Below are 21,523 nucleotides of genomic sequence, written 5' to 3'. Positions count from 1 at the left end.
ATAGATTTCAGTGGAGTATGAATTACTAGAAGAAGGCACATGTCACTTTAAGTTTTATGAGTATTAAAGTTGAAGTAAGGAGTAAGGGTGATATTGAGAAATGGGTTTTGTAACTTCTGGATGGAAAACGTAATGGTTAAATATTCGTAACATTAGTAACACCATAAATCCCTTCTTAAAGGGGAACTCCGGCTTCCAAGATAAAATGTGATAAAGAGGCCACATAACACAGAAACCCCTAATATTCCCATCACAGTTACCTGTTTCTTCAAAAAATCTGAATAAATGGCATTTTCTTGCTGAAATCCAGCTGTGAAACATTTCTTCTCTTTCTGCATCATAGGAAATCCTGGCAGGGAAGGAGGGACTAAACACTGATGTTACACATTGTACTTACAGACACATGCAGGAACTACATAACCCACAATGCATTGCACTGGGATTTCCCTTTCCTTATTGAAATGACTTGTGCAGGGAATTGTGGGCTTTGTGATGATACAAAGTAACAGTAGTCAGGCAGCTCAGCAAAGTAGTCAGACAGATCAGCAGGAGAACAGTGGGCTGGGCTTACAGAACTGTCAGAAACCATTAAAAATCATGAAAAGTCTGCATATTTTTTTATCTGATGCATATTACAAAGTTGCTTGAAATTATGTTTACTTTTCAAAAAGCTTAAGTTACGTTTTTGTGGAGTTCCCCTTTAAATTGTGAGATAAAAACTAGAAAGCATTTTACCTTGTGTCTATTTATGTATTCTTTATTTATCAGTTATTTATCCCTTTTTTTCAATATACACTGTTTTTATATTGTTGTTTTTATTATTGCACCATGGGGGGGTTTTGGGTAGAACAAAATGTCAATGTACTGAAAAGTATATTGACAATAAAGTTATTGAATTGAATTAATTAGCTAATTAGCATGCAGACTTCCCATTGTACTGAACATTTTATACACACACAGTGGATACTGAGGATCAGACTCACCAGCTTCAGGCTGTTATAACTAGCCCATATCTATACCCATGGTCCTTTTGCAGAATTTTCGTAAAGCCTAACAAAACCCAAAAGAAAAGAGGAGGCCAAAAAGCCACAGGTAACAACATGGGAAGCCCACACCTGTGTCTCCTCCCAATAATCACTAGATTGAATCTTGTGCCTCGCTGGACATATAGCGGGGGGGCTATTTTAGCACAGGGCTAGGACCATGGGGATACCCACACCTGCACTTCTTCCCAATAAGTGATAATTTACAGATTATGCGTCTTGGGGCATCAGGTAAATTCTTCTCCATTACCTGGGAATCATCCCTCTGTGTCTACACAGAGATAAAAAATAAACAAAACAAAAAATACAAAAACTGTTTTTGACTTCTATCAAAATTCACCAAAAGAGTGAGGAGGGAGATCCTACCTCCCTGTTCAATAGGACAAAAATAACTGTGGTGAGAAGGAAGTCATGTGATCATATAGGTCATGATTCATTTTGATTGGCTGTGTTATAGGTCCTACCTCCTAGTCTGTGTGTACTGACATGGAGGGACACAGACGAAAGATATTTGACCAAGGAAAACTATTCAAATAGGGATTCTGAGTGTTGCACTAGGTGACAAAAAATACATTGATCCCTGAGAGGTTTTATTGGATTTTAGTCATTTTATTGCAGTGTCAAAGTCCAGGGTCGGATGAATTCAACCCAATATGAACAAATTGTTCAGGATAATGTTCAAGCATCAGTCACAAAGTTGAAGTTCCGCTGCAGGGGTCGGATATTCCAACAAGACAATGACCCTAAACTCACTTGGAAATCTACAAAGACATTTATGCAGAGGGACAAGTACAATATTCTGGAGTCCCCCGACTTGAATATCATGGAAAATCTATGGGATGAGTTGAAGCAGACTGTCCATGCTCGGCAGCCATCACATTTAACTGGAGAGATTTTGTATGGACCAATGGTCACAAATAGCCACATCCACAATCCAGACACTCATCAAAGTCTATAGGAGGCGTCTAGAGGCTGTTACATTTGTAACTAAGTATTGATGGAATATCTCTGTTGGGGTGCCCACATTTATGCACCTGTCTAATTTTGTTATGATGTATATTGTATATTTTCTGTTAATCCAATAAACTTGATGTCACTGCTGAAATACTACTATTTCCATAAGGCATGTTATATATTAAAAGGAAGTTGCTACTTCGAAAACTCATCCAATGATAAACAAAACTCCAAAGAATTAAGAGGGGTTCCCAAACTTTTTCATATGACAGTATATATTTTCATATTTTTCATATGACTGTATATATTTTCATATTTTTCATATGACTGTATATATTTGCAACACAAGTCTACATGGACAAGATGTACAAACAAGCAGTCACATAGTTTATATGAATTAGACTCAGGGGAGAGTTATAGCAGAGGATAATGAGATGATTCCCCCTTGGTGAGTAATATTTAAGGAACTCTGAGAATAGAGTAAGTGTGGGAGCTTGTGTGATGCAAGGTGGGGGGCATGCTCCAGCAGAGCTTACAATCTACACTATCTCTTCCATAGAGACACAGGCTGGCTTATGTTATGGACTTCAACAGTACCAGTTACACTACTGTGTATAATGAGCAAGAGATGGAACCCACCCTGGTACCAACCAAACCCACGAGTCCAACACTTTGTGTCCCAAACCAACCGCTGTGTCACTGGGGATTGTTCTTAGGGAATAAATATCAGTCTTTCTTTCCATTGCTCTTTCCTTCCCCAGGGTTTCTGTTTCTCCTACAAAAAAGACAACATTACGAAATACATTTTCTGATACACAAAATACTGACTATAAATAACAGGCTGTATGCAGCACAATTTATTAAGTTAATAACATAAATGATATTTTCATTATAAATGAGACATATAGGATAAGTGAAAATCCCCCCCAATGTTGTTGGAAATTATAAATAATAAATGTAATTGGTTCATTTTGTGCTAAATCTTTAAAGGGGTAGTTCACCTTTAAGGTAACTGTTTTATGTTATAGAACAGCCAATTCTTATCAACTTTTCAATTGGTTTCCATTATTTATAGTTTTATAGTTAATTACATTTTTCTTTTGACTCTTTGCAACTTTCAAATGGGGGTCACTGACCCCATCTAAAAAACAAATGCTCTGTAAGGCTACAAACGTATTGTTATTGTTACTTTTTATTCCTCATCTTTCTATTCAGGCCTCTCCTATTCATATTCCTGTCTCTTATTCACATCAGTACATGGTTGGAATTTGGACCCCAGCAACCCGATAAGATGCAAATTGAAGAGCTGCTGAATAAAAAGCTCAATAAGTGAAAAACCTTCAATAATAAAAAATGAAAACCAATTGCAAATTGTCTCAGAATATCAGTCTCTACACCATACTAACAGTTATCGCAAAGGTGAACAACCCCCTTTAATAAATGTCCCCTTTATTGGAGCTCCCTATAGATGTTCTCTGGTCCCTGTCTGTGTTTCAAATGAGGGGTGGGCGTGTCCCTGCCAGAAGCACAGTAGGAAGGGACAGCCAATCACAGCCCTGCAGTCACACAAGCACAGACAGGCTTCAGTTCCCTATCAGGTCCTGCTAGCTGCTGATTGGTTCCTGTCCTACAGTGCAGTGAGCTGAGTGCACAGCCTGGGAATTCAGGGAGCAGCAAGTGGAAGAGAAGGGAGGGATTATTAGGGTTTTTGCAGAAATATTCAATAAATCAGCCTGAAACACTACTTTTCCCAGCACATTTCTTCTATATATAAAATAGTATATTGCACTGGTACATTCTTGTTTTTTACACCACACGTCTCCTTTAAGTTTATAGTTCAAATGGTAATGAAGTCTGACACATGAGCAGCACCTTCTGTAGCTGGCCAGCTAAGACCTGTCCTAGGTTACTATTATGGTTATATATGTATGCACCAAAACCTGCCAATAACCTCAGTACAGTTCTTATGTTCACATGTTTAAGTAAAAAGCAGAGTTTGCCTGTAATTAATGTTTCTGAATGTGAATGTTATAACATTTATATGCATTGTGTTAGCAGAAGCAGAAAAAGAAAATATACCTTTAACCCTTTCCCTGCCAGCCGTTTTGTCCTAGATGCGAACATCTACTGCCAAGCAGTTTTTAGATATTTTGCACTCTTTCACTTTAAGGGCCCTTCCTGGGGCGGTCTTTTAGTTTACCCAGGAAAACAATATATTGTTTTTTTCAGGACAACCTGAACTTTCAAAATATGCAAGAATTTTGGTGTAATTCTACTTCTGTAAAAAAATATAGGCTTCTAAGTGTCCAATAAAATGAAAAAAATCATGTTTCACAAAGAACAATCACATATATCAGAAACATTATTTACTTTATGTATGAGAACACAGCTGATTTGGAAAGGTCTATGTCTCCTGAACGCGGCAATACCAAATATATATAGTTTTATGGAGATTTCTCACTTGTATAGATCAAAATCTAAAAGCAGTACACTAGCAAATGTCCAAAGCACCGCTCCCCAAACGGCATACTTCTGATTTCAAGGCCAAACATTCCACTAACAGTAGGTTTACCCTAGAAAACTACCCATTATTAGAAAGAACAGATTCTGGTGAATCAAAAATGGGTAAACATATCGTTGTACTCCAAACTACCAAGTTGCAATTGTTTCCTAAAGTTATAATGTTTTATAGAAATTGGTGAATTTTTTGAAAAATGACCTCAAAGCTTCCAATCTACAGAATCGTATCTCCCACACATCATTAGGTATCAATGTAAAACACCCCAAATATGAAAGCCTGGGGTCCACTGAACAGTTTGATGCCCAATATGTATAGGTGTACCCAAGCACGTGACATATAGGGGCCCTAAACTGTAGACACCTCATTTGAGCTATCAGTTCTGTAATTCCAGATACTGCAAAATCAACACATTTGCATTGTTTTGGGGTGGGGTAAAAGTAAAAAAAAATAAGTTCATCCCAGAAAACCATATATTTTCGGAAAGTACACATTCCCACGAATCTAAATTGGGTATGCATGTCTTTGTACTACAAAGTACCAAGCCGCAAACGATTCCTAAATTTGGTGATTTTGGCGACATTTCCAAAAATCACCTCAAAATTTCTACCCTGCAGCATCGTATTACCCACATACTTTTAGGTATCAAGAGAAATCACCCCAAATATGAAAGCCTAGGGTCCTCTGAACAGTTTGATGCCCAATATGTATAGGTGTACCCAAGCACGTGGCATACAGGGGCCCAAAAAGGAAGACCCCCATATGGTCTGTCATTTCAGGTACTGCAAAATCAACACATATACATCGTTTTGGGGGGGTCAAAAGTAGAAAAAAGTGGGTTCATCCCAGAAAACCATATATTTTCGGAAAGTACACATTCCCACGAATCTAAATTGGGTATGCATGTGTTTGTACTCCAAAGTACAAAGCCGCAAACCATTCCTAAATTTGGTGATTTTGATGATATTTCCAAAAATCACCTCAAAATTTCTACCCTGCAGCATTGTATTACCCACATACTTTTAGGTATCAAGCAAAATCACCCCAAATATGAAAGCCTAGGGTCCTCTGAACAGTTTGATGCCCAATATGTATAGGTGTACCCAAGCACGTGGCATACAGGGGCCCCAAAAGGAAGACCCCCATATGGTCTGTCATTTCAGGTACTGCAAAATCAACACATATACATCGTTTTGGGCGGGTCAAAAGTAGAAAAAAGTGGGTTCATCCCAGAAAACCATATATTTTCGGAAAGTACACATTCCCACGAATCTAAATTGGGTATGCATGTGTTTGTACTCCAAAGTACAAAGCCGCAAACCATTCCTAAATTTGGTGATTTTGATGATATTTCCAAAAATCACCTCAAAATTTCTACCCTGCAGTATTGTATTACCCACATACTTTTAGGTATCAAGCAAAATCACCCCAAATATGAAAGCCTAGGGTCCTCTGAACAGTTTGATGCCCAATATGTATAGGTGTACCCAAGCACGTGGCATACAGGGGCTCCAAAAGGAAGACCCCCATATGGTCTGTCATTTCAGGTACAGCAAAATCAACACATTTACATCGTTTTTTGGGGGTCAAAAGTAGAAAAAAGTAAGTTCACCCCAGAAAACCATATATTTTCAGAAAGCACACATTCACACGAATCTAAATTGGGTATGCATGTCTTTGTACTACAAAGTACCAAGCCGCAAACCATTCCTAAATTTGGTGATTTTGGTGACATTTCCAAAAATCACCTCAAAATTTCTACCCTGCAGCATCGTATTACCCACATACTTTTAGGTATCAAGAGAAATCACCCCAAATATGAAAGCCTATGGTCCTCTGAACAGTTTGATGCCCAATATGTATAGGTGTACCCAAGCACGTGGCATACAGGGGCCCCAAAAGGAAGACCCCCATATGGTCTGTCATTTCAGGTACTGCAAAGTCAACACATTTACATCGTTTTGGGGGGGTCAAAAGTAGAAAAAAGTGGGTTCACCCCAGAAAACCATATATTTTCGGAAAGTACACATTCCCACGAATCTAAATTGGGTATGCATGTGTTTGTACTCCAAAGTACCAAGCCGCAAATCATTCCTAAATTTGGTGATTTTGGTGATACTTCCAAAAATCACCTCAAAATTTCTACCCTGCAGCATCGTATTACCCACATACTTTTAGGTATCAAGCAAAATCACCCCAAATATGAAAGCCTAGGGTCCTCTGAACAGTTTGATGCCCAATATGTATAGGTGTACCCAAGCATGTGGCATACAGGGGCCCCAAAAGGAAGACCCCCATATGGTCTGTCATTTCAGGTACAGCAAAATCAACACATTTACATAGTTTTGGGGGGGGTCAAAAGTAGAAAAAAGTAAGTTCACCCCAGAAAACCATATATTTTTGGAAAGTACCCATTCCCACGAATCTAAATTGGGTATGCATGTCTTTCTACGCCAAAGTACAAAGCTGCAAACCATTCCTAAATTTGGTGATTTTGGTGATATTTCCAAAAATCACCTCAAAATTTCTACCCTGCAGCATCGTATTACCCACATACTTTTAGGTATCAAGAGATATCACCCCAAATATGAAAGCCTAGGGTCCTCTGAACAGTTTGATGCCCAATATGTATAGGTGTACCCAAGCACGTGGCATACAGGGGCCCCAAAAGGAAGGCCCCCATATGGTCTGTCATTTCAGGTACTGCAAAATCAACACATTTACATTGTTTTGGGGGGGTCAAAAGTAGGAAAAAGTGGGTTCACCCCAGATAACCATATATTTTCGGAAAGTACACATTCCCATGAATCTAAATTGGGTATGCATGTGTTTGTACTCCAAAGTACCAAGCCGCAAATCATTCCTAAATTTGGTGATTTTGGTGATACTTCCAAAAATCACCTCAAAATTTCTACCCTGCAGCATCGTATTACCCACATACTTTTAGGTATCAAGAGATATCACCCCAAATATGAAAGCCTAGGGTCCTCTGAACAGTTTGATGCCCAATATGTATAGGTGTACCCAAGCACGTGGCAGACAGGGGCCCCAAAAGGAAGACCCCCATATGGTCTGTCATTTCAGGTACTGCAAAATCAACACATTTACATTGTTTGGGGGGGGGGACAAAGGTAGAAAAAAGTACGTTCACCCCAGAAAACCATATATTTTCGTAAAGTACACATTCCCCTGAATCCAATTTGGGTATGCATGTCTTTCTACTCCAAAGTACCAAGCCACAAACCATTCCTAAATGTGGTGATTTTGGTGACATTTCCAAAAATCACCTAAAAATTTCCACCCTGCAGCATCGTATTACCCACATACTTTTAGGTATCAAGACAAATCACCCCAAATATGAAAGCCTAGGGTCCTCTGAACAGTTTTATGCCAAACATGTATAGGTGTACCCAAACACGTGACATATAGGGGCCCTAAAATGAAGACCCCCCCCATATGGTCTGTCATTTCAGGTACTGCAAAATCAACACATTTACCTCGTTTTGGGGGGGGGGCAAAAGTAGAAAAAAGTAAGTTCACCCAAGAAAACCATATATTTTCGGAAAGTACACATTCCCACAAATCTAAATTGGGTATGCATGTCTTTGTACTCCAAAGTACAATGCCGCAAATCATTCCTAAATTTGGTGATTTTGGTGACATTTCCAAAAATCACCTCAAAATTTCCAACCTGCAGCATCATATTTCCCACATACTTTTAGGTATCAAGATAAATCACCCCAAATATGAAAGCCTAGGGTCCTCTGAACAGTTTGATGCCCAATATGTATAGGTGTACCCAAGCACGTGGCATATAGGGGCCCCAAAAGGAAGACCCCCATATGGTCTGTCAATTCAGATACTGCAAAATCAACACATTTACATCGTTTTGAGGGGGGCAAATGTAGGAAAAATTAAGTTCACTCCAGAAAACCATATATTTTCGGAAAGTACACATTCCCACGAATCTAAATTGGGTATGCATGTCTTTGTACTCCAAAGTACCAAGCCGCAAACCATTCCTAAATTTGATGATTTTGGCGACATTTCCAAAAATTACCTCAAAATTTCTACCCTGCAGCATCGTATAACCCACATACTTTTAGGTATCAAGAGATATCACCCCAAATATGAAAGCCTAGGGTCCTCTGAACAGTTTGATGCCCAATATGTATAGGTGTACCCAAGCACGTGGCATATAGGGCCCCAAAAGGAAGACCCCCATTTGGTCTGTCATTTCAGGTACTGCAAAATCAACACATTTACATAGTTTTGGGGGGGGCAAAGGTAGAAAAAAGTATGTTCGCCCCAGAAAACCATATATTTTTGGAAAGTACACATTCCCACAAACCCAAATTGGGTATACATGTCTTTGTACTCCAAAGTACCAAGTCGCAAGCCTTTCCTAAATTTGGCGATAAAAGCAACGGTTTTTACATTTCTGAAAATCGCCTAAAAATATTGCAATTGGCCGCATTTATCTCACCCAACTTCTTACATACAATTGTAAAACACCATAAATACTGATGCCAAGGGTCTACTGAACAGTTTTATGCCCAATATGCATTGATATACCAAGGCAGCTGGCATGTGCGGACCCCAAATGTAAATAGGGAATATGAGTTTTCTCTGCTGCCGATTCGCCTTCTGTAAACATAGACCATTGACTTCATATTATGTGCCTCAAGACCCTCCTTACAGCAAAGACCCCCCAAAACCATATGTTTTTGGAAAGTACACATTCTGACGAAAACAACCAAGATAAAGACGTCTTTCTACAGCAAAGTACCAAACTGCAAAACTTTTATAAACATAGAGATTTTTACATTTCTGAAAATCGCCTAAAAATATTGAAGTATGCCACATTTATCTCACACAATGTTTTACGTACAAAGAAAAATCACCCCAAATATGGACATCAGAGGTCTACTGAATAGTTTGATGCCCAATATGCATAGATTTACCAAAGTATATGGTGTGTACGGCCCCAAATGAAAAATGTGCATATGAATTTTCACACTGGCCAACTAAGCTGCTAAAAAGAGAACCCCAACTGTGCGTTATGTGCCGTAAGACCCCCAAACTGTAAAAAGACCCCAGAAAACCATATATTTTTGGAAAGCATATATTCTGACGGATCAATCTAAGTAAAATAATATACCAAAGCACCAAACAGCAAAACTATACTAAAGATACATAAGGAACAATAATCCAGGGATAAAATTGCAATAAAACCACAAAAATTGTGCAAATCAATGAAATAACAAAATAACTGCACCGACAGCGTAATTAGTGGCCGAAATCGATTATCCAATAGTCATGCTGCTGAAATAAACAGTTTTTATGGGTAAAAAAAACACAAATTGGTGAAATGAAAAAGTAAAAAAAATAAAATGTGTATACATGTGTGTACACTTCCAAGAATTGTGTGACAGTGTATAAGTGTGTATAAGTGTGTATATAAGTCCATATAAGTGTATATAAATGCATATAAGTGCATATAAGTGGAAAATGAAAAATTAAAAAAAACGTTTTTTTTTTGTTTTTTTTTACTACTAAAATATGTGTGTATGTGTGTATAATGTAGGTAGGTGTATGCAAGTGTGTAAAATAAAGGGCACTTACCGTTTTTGGCTGATCTAAGAGCTGGAGAAGAGAGATCTGCAGATTCACAGCAAGCAGGAAGTGTGTGGGCGTCGCTGGAACACGAGGTGAGCAGGAGGAAGCAGAGCAGCAAGGCAGACACGCGATTTGCTGTGTCTGCCTCTTTTAGGTCGGCCCTGCGACAATCCAGTCGCAGGACCGACATGACAGCCCCCCAGCCTCGTTGCCCAGGGGGCTGTCAATGCTGCTAAGCCTCTGCAGAGGCGGCTAAAGCCGCTGATGCAGAGTACAGCATGTAAAACTGCAAGCACGTACAATGTACGTGCTTGGCAGTTAAAGCCCTTGCCTGCCAGAACGTACGGTGTACGTGCTTGGCAGGCAAAGGGTTAAGAACCATTATATAGGTAAGCCAATCATAGCCAGCCTCACACTGCACAAGAGCTTCAACCAATCCCAGTCAGCTACACAATTGATCTGTGTGGGAGTTCCCCATGCCAGATCTTTCTGAGGCCATTACTTATCAGACAAAGGGAGGAAACAGAGAGTTCCAGTCAGAGATAAGTTTTATGGAAGCAGAGAAGGCCAAATAGGTATTTAATACACTTATTTATGTTCCCCTATTGTTTAATAGTGTGAGTAGGTCTGTATATTGAACCTGTATATGTGTTTACTTATAGTTCCACCAATTTCAGACCTATCCAAGTACCAATTTCAGACCTATCCAAGTACCAATTTCAGACCTATCCAAGTATCAATTTCAGAACAATCCGAGTGCCAATTACAGACCAAATACAGATGCAATTACAAATCCAAATGCAAATACAAAGGTGAATTGCTTACTGCTGATATAAAGCAAATGCACAGTCCCATACCAAAGTGCTATACCTGAGAGTGAAATACATCCACCATCTTAAGTTATCTGTTAACTGTTGAACTGCCTTTTATGGTTTTATTCACCACGTGTTTGTACATGGAATATCCGCTGCACAAGCAGCAGTGTTATATGAAGAAAGTTGAAGTTATTAAAGAAGTTATTTAAAAGTATTGGTGTGTTCTTTAAACCTACTGCCTCCATAGAACGGCGCTAGAGGAATTACACAGTAAAAGAAAGTCTGATTAGACTAAAGGGACAGAGATTTTATAATTCTTCTAATGCCACAGCGCACAAGGCTCTGTGTAGTGCTGCGCCTGCCACAGTGGAACTATAACCTTCTGAGGGCAAAGCAATAGTGCTCCTCAATTTGCACAGTAAAGAGCGCATTAGAGAAGCGGAGTGCCAGCATATACCGACAAGCAGCAACTGTTCCCTGAGTGAGCACGCAGAGATACCTCAGCGGAGCTACCATACAGGCCATAGAACGTGGGCATTAGTCAGACTGCAGCCGACTCTTAAAGTGGCAGAACGGCAAAGGCAAGATAGTCAGAGAAAGAACGCCAACCCTCATGCAATTCATAGAGAGAGAAAGAGACGCATGGTGGGAGGCCAGAGTCCAGAGCTAGAGTGTCCGCACCGCTATCCACCAACAGACTACGTCTTGAATCCAGCTAGTTTCCCACAACTAGGCCCAAAGCTTGCAGCAGCGCACCGCAAGTCATCACAGAGCATCACAAGTCAAAGCAGAGCATCGCAAGTCATCGCAGAGCATCGCAAGTCATCACAGAGTATCGCAAGTCATCACAGAGCATCACAAGTCAAAGCAGAGCATCGCAAGTCATTGCAGAGCATCACAAGTCATCGCATCAAGGAAAGACAAGTCTCCTTTAAGATTGACATTTGTTCCTGCAACCTTCAGATCACAGTATCCTGCTCTTCAAATAAGGTCAGAGCTTTCCCTTTTATAACTTGTCCTTGCACATAGGTTTTCCAAGAGACATCTTTTGTGTTCAGGAAAAACAGACTTTAAAGCAAAAAGGACAATTTATAGTATATGGACTCTAAAGTATTTAAAGTGAATGTCATTTATTCCTGCATCTACTGCCATTACATTTAAAGTGAAAGTCATTTATTTTTTGCATTTGTCAGTATTGCATTTAAAGTGACAGGTCCTTATTATTCATATTAATTATTATAGCATTAAAAAAAAAAATGGCTGAGCCTAGTATTACCACTCCACCATTAGAGGATGCAGAGAAAGATATAGTAGAAGATGGAGAGCAAGAGAACCTGTCTGAGTTAGAAAGATCTAATGTAACAGTAGTCTTGCCCCAAACAAATATAGCCCAAACAGGTGAACTAAGACGTTCATCACGTGACAGAAAACAGACCCAAAAGGTGCTAGAAAATTTGGAGCAAGAGGCAGCGCTGAAAAGAAAAAGGTTTGCCCGAATGTATGAGAGGTGGAAATTATACATCATAGGCATTCGTAAAAAGCTAAAACAAGAAAGCATAAAAGGGAACCTGTGTGAAATGATAGAGTCAGTAGAAGAATCTGAGTCAGAGCTTATGGCAGCATATGTCAACCTGCGATCGTCTATGATACCTTCCCAGGATATTGTAAGGAACATGGACACATGTACAGCAGTCACTAGGGATTTAGCAAAGCTCATGAGAGAACTATCATCTGCAGCAAACTACGATGAAGTTAAGGCACGAAAGGGAATGAATGAGTTCTTCAAGAGAGACTATGCCAGGTCCTTAGGGGGAACCACAATCTCAAGTGCGACTTCCTTTGCTAGCAGAAGTACCAGCCAAATATCAGAGTCCTCAAATACTTCAGCCAAAAGAAAGGAATTAGCTGAACAACTAGCTGCCAAGAGAGCAGAAGTAGAGATGGAATCTGCCATTGAGATGCAGCGTCTACGGATAGCCGAAATGGATGCACAACGCAATAAAATGGAATCTGAAATGAAAAGTCTGGAAAGGCAAAAGGAAGTTAAGATTATAGAAGCCAGACTCAGAGTACACGAAGAGGATATGAATCAGGGTAGTCATAGGTCCAAATCGTTACTAAGTGAAGAAGCCGACTCCTACTTTCTTCCATACACCCAGGAGAATGGAAGGAAATCTCCAGCATGTTGTGAAAAAATAAGTCGTAGTCCTTCCATCCCTGCTCTGAGAAACAAAGAGAGAGACTCACCTAATTCAGAACCAAGTGAGAAAATAGAACCAGATAACTCTATCCCCGTATGTCATGGCAACGGACACGAGGATGTTACAGCTGTTGTCCCAGCGAGACCCCAGAGAAGATTCCTCACTAGACTTCCTGTTCCGGAACCTACTGTATTCTCTGGAGACGTACTGAAGTTCATAGAGTGGAAAGCAAGTTTTGAAATGATCATTGAGCATCATTGCTTCCGTCCAGTCGACAAGTTATTCTACCTTCAGAGATATACTGGCGGAGAAGTAAAGAAAGCTCTTGAAGGTAACTTCTATAGGAAAGATGAAGAAGCCTACAAGCAAGCCTGGGAAAAATTAAATGCAAGATATGGTCATCCCTTCTTAGTACAAAGAGCCTTCAGAGAGAAATTAATAAACTGGCCTAAAATAGGTCCTAAAGAACACTTCAAACTCCAAGAGTATGGTGACTTCCTGCAAGCATGCAGCAATGCCATCCCACATGTTCAAGGACTAGAAGTACTGAACGACTATCTAGAAAACCACAGGATGCTAACCAAGCTACCTGAAGAAGTGGCTTCTAGATGGAATCGCTATGTGACTAAACAGTTAGATCAAGGCAAAAACTTCCCAAGTTTCAAAGAGTTCTCTGTGTTTGTCAATGAGGAAGCACGGATAGCATGTAATCCAGTAACAGCATCTTACGTCTTAAAACCCTTAGAAGAAAGGCCTGCAAGAGAGACAAAACGTGCAAGAGCAACTAGCTTTACAACCAACACAGCTACTAAAGGTCCAGATACCTATGAGAGCAAGTTCAAAGTCACTACTGGGATCAGTAAAGAGTTAGAACCGACAAATCTTCAGACTACCTTCAAGTGTATGTTCTGTGGAGAGAACCACTCTATACATAAGTGCCAACAATTGAAGGAAAAGTCTCCAGATGAAAAGAAGAAGTTTGTTCTTGATAACCAACTGTGTTTTGGATGTCTAAGAAAAGGCCATGTTACTAAGGAGTGCAAGAAAAAGGCCACATGCAGCGTTTGTAGAGGACGCCATCCTACACCACTACATGAAGAGCGTCCAAAGAAAGAGAAATCCTTAATGCCCAGAGATACTGAGGAAGAAAAGAAAGTATCAGTATTCTCTTGCAGAGTGAGGGAAGGAGAAATCAATGGCACGTCAATGGTTGTACCAGTGTGCATTTCAAATCCTAAAAGGAAGAACAAGAAGGTATACGCCTATGCACTACTGGATGCTCAGAGTGATGTCACCTTCATTGATCAAGAAATCTGCAAGAAATTACAAGTGGCTACAGAACCAGTGAAACTCAAACTCACCACAATGACGGGAAGAGACACATTGGTGAACAGTCAAAGAGTCAAAGGACTGAGAGTTAGAGGACTTCATTCAAACTGCATATTAGATCTACCTCCAGCTTATACAAAAGACGACATACCTCTAGATCGAGACCGCATACCTACCTGTGAAACAGCCAACAAATGGGAGCACCTATCTGTCATATCCCATGAAATGTCCCCGCTGAAGGAGTTTGGTGTTGGACTGCTGATAGGTTACGACTGTCCTGAGGCGTTGGTACCACGAAAGGTAATCACAGGAGGAAAGGGTGAACCCTACGCAGTTCAAACTGATCTAGGATGGGGTGTTGTTGGAGGAAAACAGCAGATTGCAAACTCAAGACAGGTGACAGGAGTGTGTCATCGAATATCCGTCTTAGAGTTACCAACTGTAAGTCCAGCGAAAGTAATCAAGATCCTAGAATCCGACTTTGCAGACGTAAGTTCTAGTGAAAAGAGTGTATCCCAAGAGGACATAAAGTTTGTACACACTCTAGAAGATAATATTCAGCAAAATCAACAAGGTCATCTTGAAATGCCCTTACCCTTTAGAGAACGACCTCATCTGCCAAACAACAGAGTTCTTGCCCTAGCAAGATTGAAAGGCTTAAAGAAAAGGATGGGAAGAAATCCCAAACTCAAGGATGATTATTTGAAATTCATGAAAGACATCCTCAAAGAAGGACATGCAGAGAAAGTTGATAGTCAGCCTAAAGAAGGAGAAGTGTGGTACATACCACATCAAGGTGTCTATCACCCAAAGAAACCAGATAAGATCAGAGTAGTTTTTGATTGTTCAGCAAAATACAATGATGTTGCATTGAATGATCATCTACTAAAAGGACCAGATCTTACAAACACTCTGCCTGGAGTACTCTGTAGATTTAGAAAGTATCCCGTAGCAGTCATGTGTGACGTTGAAAAGATGTTCCACCAGTTTCATGTGAAGAAGGAAGATAGAGACTTCCTGAGGTTTCTATGGTGGGAGGACGGTGATATAGATACAGAGCCAGCGGAATACAGGATGAAAGTACACTTGTTTGGTGCAGCATCATCTCCAGGTTGCGCCAATTATGGTATGAAATATCTGGCCAAACAGGATGAAAACGATTGTCCATCAGCATCAAATTTTCTGAAGAAAAACTTTTATGTAGATGATGGTCTTATAAGTCTAGAGTCCACAGAATCTGCAATTCAATTGGTGAAAGAAAGCCAAGAGTTATGCGCAAGGGGAAACCTGCGTCTTCACAAATTCATCTCAAACAACAGAGAGGTACTGGAATCCATCAGTGACTCTGAACGTGCATCAACAATGAAGAATGTAGATCTTAACTATGATCATCTTCCAGTTCAGAATGTACTCGGATTGGGATGGAATGTAGAAGATGACAATTTCTTCTTTGAAGTATCCATTGAAGAGAAAGTTCCAACTAGACGTACCATTCTTTCCACAGTGGCTTCAATATATGATCCATTGGGATTCTTGGCACCAGTAATTCTCAAAGCAAAAGAAATGCTGCAAGAATTATGCAGACAGAAATTGGGATGGGATGAACCCATACCTGAACGCTTGAGGCCAAGGTGGGAGAGTTGGATAAGAGACTTGCAAAATTTGAAAGAAGTTCGGATACCCAGATGTTTTGTACCTCCTGATTTCGGAAAGTACAAGAAAATAGAACTTCATCACTTTTCAGATGCCAGTAGTCATGGTTATGGTCAGTGCTCCTACATCAGAGTGATAGGAGAAGAAAAGATACACTGTGCCCTGGTTATGGGAAAGGCCAGAGTCGCACCAAACAGTATTCAGACAATACCAAGACTTGAACTGACAGCAGCTGTCGTTTCAGCATCAGTAAGCCAATTTCTGAAAGAAGAATTGGAATTGAAAATAGATGAGGAGTATTTTTGGACAGACTCACAAGTTGTCCTAGGATACATAAACAATGACGCTCGAAGATTCCACATCTTTGTCGCCAACAGAGTCCAGAAAATTCGAGGAACAACAAATCCAGAACATTGGCATTATATTGACACAAAGCATAACCCAGCAGATCATGCTTCAAGAGGCCTGAATGTAACAGAATTGAAGAATTCAAACTGGTTCACCGGTCCAGAGTTCCTTTGGGAAAAGGAAATTATACCCAGTGAAGGTTATACAGAACTGTCTATGGGTGATCCAGAAGTAAAGGTTGTTCAAACATTGAGCACTGCCGCCAAGTGTCAAGATGACATACTTGAAAGACTAGCCAGATGTTCAAAGTGGAATACAGTCATAAATGTAGTAGCTCGAATTCAACGGTTGGCAAAAGGAATCAGAAAGAAGAAATCGTTGAATGTAGAGGAAAGAATGAAAGCTGAAGAAACAGTCATAAGACTCATTCAACAGAGATTCTACAGTGAAGAATTGAAGAGACTTAGTCAAGAACCTAAAAGGCTTCCAAACAACCACCCATTGTACAAGCTTAATCTTGTTCTGCAGGATGGTATATTGAAGGTGGGAGGGAGACTGGAAAATGCATCATTACCTGGCAGAGTTAAGCATCCAGCAATTCTACCCAAAAATTCTACCTTCACAAGATTGATTATTGATCACTACCACAACAGATCCTTGCATCAAGGAAGAAACTTTACCCAAAACTGTTTGAGAGAAGGTGGTTACTGGATAGTGAAAGGAAGCAAAGTTATAGCAAAGTACATAAGTAAATGTGTAACCTGTAGAAAGACACGTAGACCTACAGAAGAACAAAGAATGGCTGATCTACCGGCTGATCGTGTGAACCCATCACCACCATTTCTTTATAGCGGAATGGATTGTTTTGGCCCATTTATCACCAAACAGAACCGCAAGGAGTACAAGAGATATGGACTAATATTTACATGTCTAAGCTCCAGAGCAATTCACCTGGAAATGTTGGAAGATATGTCAACTGATGCATTCATCAATGCCTTAAGATGTTTCATAGCCATTAGAGGTACTGTGAGAGAGCTTAGATCTGACCAAGGATCTAATTTTGTTGGAGCAAAGAATGAATTGAACAAGGCTCTAAAAGAGATGGATAAAGAAAAAGTAACTGAGTACTTGTTAGAGAAACAGTGTGATTTTCACATGAATGCTCCAAATGCAAGCCATACAGGAGGAGTTTGGGAGAGGCAAATCAGAACTGTAAGAAATGTGCTAAGTGCAGTGTTGAAAAGGAACGCCGGAAGAATAGATGATGCTTCACTTAGGACACTATTCTATGAAGTAATGTCTATTGTTAACAGTCGTCCACTTACAGTCGACAACATCAACGACCCAACAAGTTTGGAACCTTTAACTCCCAACCATCTACTTCACCTTAAACCTGATTACATACAGCCACCGCCTGGCAAATTCACCAAAGAGGATTTATACGCCAGAAAAAGATGGCGAAGAGTTCAATGTCTATCAGAACAGTTTTGGAATAGATGGAGTAAAGAGTACTTAGCTCATCTCACGCTAAGAAGTAAATGGCAAACACCCAGAAGAAATGTCCAAATTGATGACATAGTGTTAGTAAAAGAAGACGACTTACCTAGAAGTCAATGGAAATTGGCCAAAGTCCTAGAAGTTCAAAAGGACGAAGACGGACTAGTGAGAAGAGTATTGTTACAAATAGGAGACTCAAAACTTGACAAAAAAGGAAAACGTCTCACAATTCCACTCAAGTTGGAACGTCCAATTCAAAAGTTAGTTGTTCTGCTTGAGAGTAACAAAAGACACTTGAGAGTTGAGAACCAGATGGAAAATTCCTCAAATCCATGTTGAAATCCTACTACTGAGAACATAGAGTTGTAGGTAATTTTGGTGGGAGTGTAGCTGGCCAGCTAAGACCTGTCCTAGGTTACTATTATGGTTATATATGTATGTACCAAAACCTGCCAATAACCTCAGTACAGTTCTTATGTTCACATGTTTAAGTAAAAAGCAGAGTTTGCCTGTAATTAATGTTTCTGAATGTGAATGTTATAACATTTATATGCATTGTGTTAGCAGAAGCAGAAAAAGAAAATATACCTTTAAGAACCATTATATAGGTAAGCCAATCATAGCCAGCCTCTCACTGCACAAGAGCTTCAACCAATCCCAGTCAGCTACACAATTGATCTGTGTGGGAGTTCCCCATGCCAGATCTTTCTGAGGCCATTACTTATCAGACAAAGGGAGGAAACAGAGAGTTCCAGTCAGAGATAAGTTTTATGGAAGCAGAGAAGGCCAAATAGGTATTTAATACACTTATTTATGTTCCCCTATTGTTTAATAGTGTGAGTAGGTCTGTATATTGAACCTGTATATGTGTTTACTTATAGTTCCACCAATTTCAGACCTATCCAAGTACCAATTTCAGACCTATCCAAGTATCAATTTCAGAACAATCCGAGTGCCAATTACAGACCAAATACAGATGCAATTACAAATCCAAATGCAAATACAAAGGTGAATTGCTTACTGCTGATATAAAGCAAATGCACAGTCCCATACCAAAGTGCTATACCTGAGAGTGAAATACATCCACCATCTTAAGTTATCTGTTAACTGTTGAACTGCCTTTTATGGTTTTATTCACCACGTGTTTGTACATGGAATATCCGCTGCACAAGCAGCAGTGTTATATGAAGAAAGTTGAAGTTATTAAAGAAGTTATTTAAAAGTATTGGTGTGTTCTTTAAACCTACTGCCTCCATAGAACGGCGCTAGAGGAATTACACAGTAAAAGAAAGTCTGATTAGACTAAAGGGACAGAGATTTTATAATTCTTCTAATGCCACAGCGCACAAGGCTCTGTGTAGTGCTGCGCCTGCCACAGTGGAACTATAACCTTCTGAGGGCAAAGCAATAGTGCTCCTCAATTTGCACAGTAAAGAGCGCATTAGAGAAGCGGAGTGCCAGCATATACCGACAAGCAGCAACTGTTCCCTGAGTGAGCACGCAGAGATACCTCAGCGGAGCTACCATACAGGCCATAGAACGTGGGCATTAGTCAGACTGCAGCCGACTCTTAAAGTGGCAGAACGGCAAAGGCAAGATAGTCAGAGAAAGAACGCCAACCCTCATGCAATTCATAGAGAGAGAAAGAGACGCATGGTGGGAGGCCAGAGTCCAGAGCTAGAGTGTCCGCACCGCTATCCACCAACAGACTACGTCTTGAATCCAGCTAGTTTCCCACAACTAGGCCCAAAGCTTGCAGCAGCGCACCGCAAGTCATCACAGAGCATCACAAGTCAAAGCAGAGCATCGCAAGTCATCGCAGAGCATCGCAAGTCATCACAGAGTATCGCAAGTCATCACAGAGCATCACAAGTCAAAGCAGAGCATCGCAAGTCATTGCAGAGCATCACAAGTCATCGCATCAAGGAAAGACAAGTCTCCTTTAAGATTGACATTTGTTCCTGCAACCTTCAGATCACAGTATCCTGCTCTTCAAATAAGGTCAGAGCTTTCCCTTTTATAACTTGTCCTTGCACATAGGTTTTCCAAGAGACATCTTTTGTGTTCAGGAAAAACAGACTTTAAAGCAAAAAGGACAATTTATAGTATATGGACTCTAAAGTATTTAAAGTGAATGTCATTTATTCCTGCATCTACTGCCATTACATTTAAAGTGAAAGTCATTTATTTTTTGCATTTGTCAGTATTGCATTTAAAGTGACAGGTCCTTATTATTCATATTAATTATTATAGCATTAAAAAAAAAAAATGGCTGAGCCTAGTATTACCACTCCACCATTAGAGGATGCAGAGAAAGATATAGTAGAAGATGGAGAGCAAGAGAACCTGTCTGAGTTAGAAAGATCTAATGTAACAGTAGTCTTGCCCCAAACAAATATAGCCCAAACAGGTGAACTAAGACGTTCATCACGTGACAGAAAACAGACCCAAAAGGTGCTAGAAAATTTGGAGCAAGAGGCAGCGCTGAAAAGAAAAAGGTTTGCCCGAATGTATGAGAGGTGGAAATTATACATCATAGGCATTCGTAAAAAGCTAAAACAAGAAAGCATAAAAGGGAACCTGTGTGAAATGATAGAGTCAGTAGAAGAATCTGAGTCAGAGCTTATGGCAGCATATGTCAACCTGCGATCGTCTATGATACCTTCCCAGGATATTGTAAGGAACATGGACACATGTACAGCAGTCACTAGGGATTTAGCAAAGCTCATGAGAGAACTATCATCTGCAGCAAACTACGATGAAGTTAAGGCACGAAAGGGAATGAATGAGTTCTTCAAGAGAGACTATGCCAGGTCCTTAGGGGGAACCACAATCTCAAGTGCGACTTCCTTTGCTAGCAGAAGTACCAGCCAAATATCAGAGTCCTCAAATACTTCAGCCAAAAGAAAGGAATTAGCTGAACAACTAGCTGCCAAGAGAGCAGAAGTAGAGATGGAATCTGCCATTGAGATGCAGCGTCTACGGATAGCCGAAATGGATGCACAACGCAATAAAATGGAATCTGAAATGAAAAGTCTGGAAAGGCAAAAGGAAGTTAAGATTATAGAAGCCAGACTCAGAGTACACGAAGAGGATATGAATCAGGGTAGTCATAGGTCCAAATCGTTACTAAGTGAAGAAGCCGACTCCTACTTTCTTCCATACACCCAGGAGAATGGAAGGAAATCTCCAGCATGTTGTGAAAAAATAAGTCGTAGTCCTTCCATCCCTGCTCTGAGAAACAAAGAGAGAGACTCACCTAATTCAGAACCAAGTGAGAAAATAGAACCAGATAACTCTATCCCCGTATGTCATGGCAACGGACACGAGGATGTTACAGCTGTTGTCCCAGCGAGACCCCAGAGAAGATTCCTCACTAGACTTCCTGTTCCGGAACCTACTGTATTCTCTGGAGACGTACTGAAGTTCATAGAGTGGAAAGCAAGTTTTGAAATGATCATTGAGCATCATTGCTTCCGTCCAGTCGACAAGTTATTCTACCTTCAGAGATATACTGGCGGAGAAGTAAAGAAAGCTCTTGAAGGT

At 40.1% G+C, this 21,523-nt stretch overlaps 2 protein-coding genes across 2 annotated transcripts in view; one reads left to right on the top strand and one right to left on the bottom strand.

The window, feature by feature from the left end:
* Window positions 1–2,262: 2,262 nt before the first annotated feature.
* The window catches only part of LOC108703823, a 45,398-nt gene continuing 26,137 nt past the window's right edge, over window positions 2,263–21,523 (bottom strand). The window contains exon 10 of the mRNA XM_018240128.2: window positions 2,263–2,772. The gene's annotated coding sequence lies outside the window, so the exon portion shown is untranslated. The remainder of the gene's footprint in view (window positions 2,773–21,523) is intronic.
* Window positions 17,025–19,769, top strand: LOC121397888. The gene is made up of 2 exons (XM_041575928.1): window positions 17,025–18,771; window positions 18,859–19,769. Exon 1 carries the CDS (start codon window positions 17,279–17,281, stop codon window positions 18,314–18,316), a length of 1,038 nt encoding a protein of 345 aa, XP_041431862.1. The 5' UTR covers window positions 17,025–17,278; the 3' UTR covers window positions 18,317–18,771; window positions 18,859–19,769.

This window comes from Xenopus laevis, chromosome 9_10L (assembly GCF_017654675.1).
Source record: "Xenopus laevis strain J_2021 chromosome 9_10L, Xenopus_laevis_v10.1, whole genome shotgun sequence".
NCBI classification, from domain to species: Eukaryota; Metazoa; Chordata; class Amphibia; order Anura; family Pipidae; genus Xenopus; species Xenopus laevis.
Note: the sequence above shows the minus strand (reverse complement) of the source record. Positions and strands in the feature narration are given on the sequence as shown.

What these genes read in the sequence shown, in the direction of transcription:
- LOC121397888 (XM_041575928.1), top strand. Translation starts at nt 17,279, where the DNA reads ATGGCTGATCTACCGGCTGATCGTGTGAACCCATCACCACCATTTCTT.